Genomic DNA, 7,743 nt, shown 5'->3' on the forward strand with positions numbered 1-7,743 from the left:
GGGAGGCATTTCAACTGCTCTAATAGAGTTGAGCTGCGCCCGATTTCAAGAATACAAATCAGTTAAGGCCGTGGTATATAAATTATGAAATATTTCAGAGTGGCAAACATACGAACTTCTAATCCTTCCATCAACTTCTGCAATTTCAACCATCATTATAAAAGATAATAACTAATAGTGAGTTACTGACGCGATTACTTTTCTATGTTCTCAATGTGGTTGCTGGCAGAACAGATTGTGTGGACGTGCAGCCCGGGGGGGTTGCTTATAATTCAACGCAAATAAGCAGAATATTTCAATTTGGTCTAGTTGAAAGAAGCTTTTAGTTCTCTAAAGCCCTAAACTATATAAAATTTAGGATTTAAAACTTCAGATTCCTTAGCAATTTAACAGAGACCAAAAAGAGAGGCAAAGGGAAGCAACTACAGAAAGATTTGGCAGAAAAGGATTCAAGAAGCAATAGTAACTTTATCACCGCCACAGTTGGTGCAAGCTATTAAAAGTACATCTAGTCATGGACATAGTCATACTGAGAATGGATACAATTTGAAAAAAATAAACTGAAAATGAATTCAGAATTATTTTAGTAAAAGGAAAAGATAGAGAAGAAAAAAATAATAATAATAAAGAAGATCATAAGAGAACATAAAGAAAAGGCAATTCAACACACACATGTACTCTAACAAACAGATTCTTATTTTATTTTTTTATAAAACTTAATATTTTTCTTTCAATGACTATTCTGTCCATTCTCAACTCCAAGACCATACAACACACCAGCATATTTCTCAGGTGATCCATTAAAGAAATTCTCTTTCAACTTCATGAACGTACAACAAGTAAGCAAGCTATCAGAACCAGCTTGATGACAGATGCCAATCCTCTCAACATCCAAAAGTTCAGCAAGCTTGTTCAACCCACCGTGAAGACTGTTGCAGAACCTCATCAGATGCTTGATATCATAAAGCGTTGGGAAATACATTCTGATCAGATTGAAGTACCCCACTTGAGTATCAGGTAGATTCTGGCAAGTAAGTATCCTGAGCAAGTACCCAAAATCATACCCACTGTGAAAGGTCACCCAATGCACATTATCGTTCAGCACAATCCCCGAAGACATAAGTAGCTCGCTAAATCGATGAGCATCGATGCCCTTTTCATTGTTCTTCTTAAAATCAATACCACTCTGGCATAAGAGCTCGACCGAGTCATTGGCATAGACATCCTCATTGGGATTGAATTCGCAGAAATTGAATTGCCAAACACACAATTTGTCAGTTCCACAGGTGGGAAGATTACCATTTTCATCAGAAAATGTAAGACCCAACTGAATTAACTTCAAAAGATCAACATTGGCCTTCAAAGTATGAAAATTGTATTCATTGGCGCTCTTGAAATTTCCTATGGGCCTAAGGACAATACCCGGAAACTCGGTATCCATAGCTATGTAAGGGTAATCATCTATGATATCGCTAATCAAAGCAAACTCATCTTCAAGATTATCATTCCAGACTTCCCTGATCTGAATCGACTCGCTCTTGGGCATAATCGACATTTTTGGACAAATTTGAACCTAACAACATATGACCATAAAAACCCAATTCGAAAACAGATCATAAGCAACCCAAAAATCCTAAATCTGCAACCCAAAACACCAAACCAACCCAAAATCAGCAGAGAGTTACAAGCAATACCAGATCAAACAAAAACATCAAAGTTCATGCAATCAATACAGAAATGAACACGAAGGTTTCTAGATCTGACCTGAAACTGTGAAGGCTCCAAAAATTTGAACTAATGAACAGTGGATTGTGCAGCAAATCTAAGGATTTTTGGGATAAACAGTGAAGGATTTAAAGGCTAGGGTTTTACAGAGCTACAGAAATAGAACAGAGAGAAAATGGCAAAAAGTTTCGGATAAGCTGTTTCTGGGTCTGCCTGCGTTTACATTGTAACAGCTTGAGAAGCGAGGTCACAGGCAGGCAGAGGTAGAAGATGAGGAGTGGTGCCTTGTATATATAGACGATATATCTATCTCTCTATGTGCTTCGTATGGCAATGATGGCTTTTCATGGAACTTTGTCCTTTGAGACAACACGTGTAATAAGATTATAGGAGAACAGTGTTCTAACTCATTTGGGCTGGGTCATGTATGGGTTGGACTTTATTGTAATGGGTCACAAAGTGGATTGGCGATTTAGCAGTGCTCCGTTCCAAAAAAAAACAAAAATTGTATAACCAAACAAATTTACTTAAAAATTCAAAAAAAGAAATGTAATGTTAAAAATGATAAAATGAATTTTAAATTAGGTACACGTATTAATGCATTGGGAGCTACTACTTGACCAAATGAAGCAATTAGTTTAAGTGTAGATTTCCTAACATACCCATCTTCAACATTAAATTGAAACAACTTTTAAACGCATGTACCTCCCACTTTTGCCAAGGGCAGTGCATATGCATCAACAAGTGATAGTGGCAAGTCATAAAATGTGGAATGGCGAGGCTTCAACAGAGGACTGTATATAGCATGTAATGTTTTGAATACAAACTATTCACGTCATCAGTTTCTTCTGCATCCAAAAGTGAAGGCAGAGTGGACACCTCAATACCACCATTTCTGTCTATACATTTATTGTAAATTAGTAAGTAAGCTTTTAAGTAAATTGAAATAAACTTTAATGGATCATGACATGAATTCGAATCCCCTCTTGAGGGTATCTTATGCCTTGATTTTGTATTGCTATGTATTGTCAGTGTAACGTACTAAATCATTGTGTGATTTGTATATAAAATAAAAATTGGTGCTGGTGCATAAGCAATGTAATAGAATGAGAACAATCAAATGGCAGAGGAAAAAAATAAAGGATTCGAGTTTATGGAGCATGTAGCATGTAACCAATAAAAAAAAAAATTTTTAAAAAGAAAGAGAGGTAATTCTTATATCTGTCCTTTCTAGAGAGAGATGACATCTGTTTGTTTTTATTTATTACTATTATTATTATTTTTTATCTCTTCTATTTTCTGTTTCTTATTACTTACTAGTACTTTTTTACCTCTAGTTTGAAAAGGGCATAATTGCATTATCTTTTAATTAATAGGTTGGAGAGTTGCTGCACATTTGCTCACTTTTCAATCCAACTGGTTTGTGTCATTTTGACCTCTGTGTCAACAAGTTGGTCCAATGGTCATAGTTGCTCTATTACACTATAATATTGCCAGTTTGGACTTGAACTCATATGGAAGGCGAGATAACTATAGATCAATAATAAAAAATTGAACATTGCACACACAGGGCTTTCATAGCTCAGTTGGTTAGAGCACCCGTTTAGTAAGCGGGAGGTCTTGAGTTCGACTCTCAATGAAAGCACTTGTTAATTCTTTTTGCCTATTATACATTTCAGGGGAACTTCCTCCCAAGTCTGGTCCTCCATACCTTGTCAAAATTCATGGTCATGTGAACCCATGTTCAAATCTACAATGACATGGAAGAATGAAAGAGACACTTCTCTCTGACTAGTGACTGACTACTATTAAAACCAACAGAATCAATCACAATGAAAAACAAATGCACCTATTTTGCTTTCAGAATTCACATAAACACTCATGCCTTGTATAGAACCAGATGCCTCAGCAAAGAGAGAACAAATAAAACTGCATGTTGAGTTCCTGCATGACTGCATCAATATCTATATTTATATCTATACACTATTTTGGGTTTTTTCTTATTTCTAAACATTTTTTATATTTTGTAAAAAAGAGGACTATTAAATGTTTTTTTTGCACATTAAATGTTATAAATGCAATTTTTATGATTTTTAATTCAAGAAGTTGGATAGTCCAAAAGTTTTAAGAGTTATAGGGAGGCAGGATGTTCCACTAAAGTAGCTGACCACCAGAAGATAGGTCTTCATTGATCCAAGCGTGTAAAGCTCCGTGGTCCCATCGCATGAGTTACATTTCTTGAAATACTTACTTTAAAAAAAAAAAGAAAATTTAAAAATAATTATATGTATACATGGATTTTATGTGTTTGTATATGTGTGTGTATATAGACATATTATGTAAATGTACATCGATTTTATTTTTTACATTTTAGATCATTTTTTATATATAATCATGTTTTTTAACTTGGTTTTAAATATAAGAAGCTAGTTTAATTGTCCAACAGCTATGGCTGTTGTTCGATTTTCTTTGTTTATATATTTTTGTGCATGGTGTTGAAGAAGAACAGTTTGAAAACTTTTTTGAATTTTGGGTTATAATATGCTCTCATAGTTCATCTATCTTTCTTTCTTCCTCTCCCTAATGTACTTTTCTCTGAGAATAGAAGATATATGCCTTCTCTTCTTGGGTAAAATTATTTATTTTTCTATGCTGTTAATTATAGAAATTTTTTTAAAAAACTTTTTAAAATTTTTCTACTTAATTATACATATTTTAAAATATGTCAATTTTTTTAAACTATTAAATTTGACTGTTAATTTTATCAGACTAATTTCAAAAGAAAATAAAAATACTATTTATACTTTTTAAGAGTCTAAAATGCCCTTGTCTCTTTCGAAAATTCAACAGCCTCCGAAGTTCAGAAACTCCATTGTTTCAGGCGACGAATTCCAGCAGATAAAACGGTGAGTTGCACCGCCGCCGTCCTCATCAGAAACTCATCCATTCGTCACGCGGCTATATAACCCATTTTCTGAGTTGTCCTCAAAATTATCTCAGGCCAAAGACTTTCTTCAAATAGCCAAAAGGGATTTGAGATAAAGGTCAGAAACCCAAATCAGAGAATCATTTGGCCATTGAAACTGTGCTAAGTATTGATCAATTCATTGATTCAAAATTGTATGTAATTAATAGATTTGATGATACATTTCTCGCCATTTATAATCAATTGTTGCACAGAAGAATTTTTTTTTTTTTTTTTGTCTCACACAGAAGAAATGAAAGGAGGAGAAATTGAGGAGAAAATGGCGGCGGCGATCTGGCTCGGACGGTGAGTAGTAGTAGCAGCAAGAGGAGTTGGCGGTCGCAGAGTATCGGAGACGTATGGCAGGGGTAGCCAGATGTGTTCCAACAGAGCAGCCGACGGTAGGTGGGGAACGACGAGGAGCAGGATTTGGGTCTAATAGCGGCGTGACGAATGGATGAGTTTCCGATAAGGACAGCGGCGGTGCAACTCACTGTTTTATCTGCTGGAGTTTGTTGCCGAAAACAATGGAATTTCTGAACTTTGGAGGCTATCAGACTTTCAGAAGAGACCATGTCATTTTGGACCATTAAAAAGTCTAAATAATATTTTTGTATAACTTTATAATTAGTTTAATAAAATTGACAGTCAAACCAAATAATTTGAAAATTTTTACATATTTTATTTTAAAATATGCATGACTAAGTAGAATTTTTTTAAAAAATTTCCTTAATTATATTTGATTTCTCCTTCTTTATATTAATTTTATTTCTCTCGTGCCTACCCTTCTCATATCTATATTTTAAAAATGAGATGGACAATGCTCTGGATGAAATCTCATATATTTTAGTTTTAAGATATTCATGTTTAATTCTACTTTATTAACTTAATTTGAATTAAGCAATTCTTATATTCTAATTTTTTTATATTATGAAGTCTTTTTTTTTTTTTTTTTTTGAAAGTATAATGTCTAAGGGAAATGGATATTTTCAAATATTAATAAAGAGTTTTTATCAAATGATCTTGATCCATGAAATCTCATATATTTTAGTTTTAAGATATTCATGTTTAATTCTACTTTATTAACTTAATTTGAATTAAGCAATTCTTATATTCTAATTTTTTTATATTATGAAGTCTTTTTTTTTTTTTTTTTTTTTTTTTGAAAGTATAATGTCTAAGGGAAATGGATATTTTCAAATATTAATAAAGAGTTTTTATCAAATGATCTTGATCCATCTCTAAAAGCTACTTTAATATAGGAAGAAAATAATGATATATTCATTAGAATTAATAAACTTACGTAGAGTCTTGAGTAAGCCTCAAAACCATCCACAAAGGGAAAGTTCTCCCTTATGATCACTTTAACTCATTCTTTCTCATTAGGTCACCACCTTCATCATGATAGTCTTGCCCATAGGAATCACCTCCATGAAAGACCATGTGGGAGTCTCGATTAAATGAGAACACAAAACTTTAAAATTATAAAGAGAAAAACTTTATGTATTTGCATACTAATGATGCACAAAAGTTTACTAATCAATACATAGTCACATGTATATATATATAGTCACAAGGTGTGTCAAAAGTAATTCTCAATCTCTACAATTAAAATAATATCTCCAATCTAATAAGCCTCCAATATCAAGTTAGGCTTTACCATTTTCTCGATTTCACTGAATTAATAATTAACCTAGTCCAACTACCATGTGTCAAATTCAATTAATTTAAAAATTAATTTTTATTCTACTAAAAGAAATTAATTGACCTCCAATCAAATAGTAAATAACCATTAAGTCAATGCTGCACTTTGATTTCTTTATGCATAATTAGATATCGGATAATTGAAACCATCAATCTCACCACATAATTAATATATTTATTTTGACTTCTTGATTATTTCTCGACTTGATCACAATAAAACATTTGTTTGAAATATCTAAAACTATTTTATCTAAAACACGTGAAAGTCTTCGAATTTATTTTGTATTAAACTATAATCAATACAAAATTAATACAAGTAGTAACGATGTAAATATTGAGAATATAACTTTTTAACTGTTAATTACATAATTATCCAAAATGCCGATCATTGGATCTTGAAGGTTCCGTCGAACAAATCAAAGTAATTACTATTTAATAAAAGAATTTATATTTCACCCATACTTGAGAGTCAAATGTTATGACGATGATATAGAGTAATTGCATACGATGACTCTCATAATATATCTCAATCTATCACGGATTTGGTTATAGTGTTAGTTAATTAAGAGTCCATCCTCAATTACTGACTACAAATTATTTATGATCACTGGTAATATTCTTGTATTGATCGCTACTAAATACATATGAATATCTCTTGCAATCAAGTGGACACATTCAATTCCATAATAAGTTGAAACATAATACAATTACATTCACCAATTATATAAAATATAAATATAATTTCAGATAAGAAACAATGTGTATACAATCCAAATAAAAATTTGTTATGTCAAGACATGTAAATTCCAACAAGATGATCAAGTATTATTGAAGAAATGAAAGTGAAGAGTGTAATACCCCTAATTTTAAGAAAGGATAGTCTGGGTATTTTAATTAATGTTTTTTTAGATTTTATTGCATTTTTATTTAATTATGTGACTTATTTGTTTAACTATTTGTGTGTATTTAAATTAATTATTTAATTGTAATTGTGTATTTATTTATAGTAATTGTTTAATTGTGTAATTGTGATTTAATTAATTTATTTGTTTAACTGGTGTTTTAAATGACGTATTTTATTTTATGGCGTATATAATTTATTTGTGTTAAGTCTATATGCTTAGTTGGACTTGGTTGGTTTAATTTATAGGGTCGTATTTATGATTTCAGTTTAGGGTTTTATTTTATGAAGTTATGGTCGCTGACTTAAGATAACAGCCTATATATATAAAACAATATACGTCTGCTAATGTTAGAAAACCCTATTCACGTAATAGTTCTTGAGAGGGAAAACAGAGGCACACGGAATGGTTTTTGAGAGAAAAACAGAGGAAGCTTGAGAGGAAACT

At 31.9% G+C, this 7,743-nt stretch overlaps 1 protein-coding gene and 1 non-coding gene across 2 annotated transcripts; one reads left to right on the forward strand and one right to left on the reverse strand.

Annotated features, from left to right (window-relative positions):
* Window positions 1–675: 675 nt before the first annotated feature.
* Window positions 676–2,047, reverse strand: LOC132277671 (probable CCR4-associated factor 1 homolog 7). Its single transcript, XM_059779513.1, has 2 exons — window positions 1,765–2,047; window positions 676–1,639 (listed from the first exon to the last, which is right to left on the reverse strand). Exon 2 carries the CDS (start codon window positions 1,553–1,555, stop codon window positions 731–733), a length of 825 nt encoding a protein of 274 aa, XP_059635496.1. The 5' UTR covers window positions 1,556–1,639; window positions 1,765–2,047; the 3' UTR covers window positions 676–730.
* Window positions 2,048–3,296: 1,249 nt separating this feature from the next.
* On the forward strand, window positions 3,297–3,370 carry TRNAT-AGU (transfer RNA threonine (anticodon AGU)). The gene has a single exon. It is a non-coding gene; the product is annotated as a tRNA-Thr (tRNA).
* Window positions 3,371–7,743: the final 4,373 nt, after the last annotated feature.

Source organism: Cornus florida, unplaced genomic scaffold (genome assembly GCF_030987335.1).
Source record: "Cornus florida cultivar Cherokee Brave unplaced genomic scaffold, ASM3098733v1 CherokeeBrave_3.0.0_Hap2_Chr10, whole genome shotgun sequence".
NCBI lineage: Eukaryota > Viridiplantae > Streptophyta > Magnoliopsida > Cornales > Cornaceae > Cornus > Cornus florida.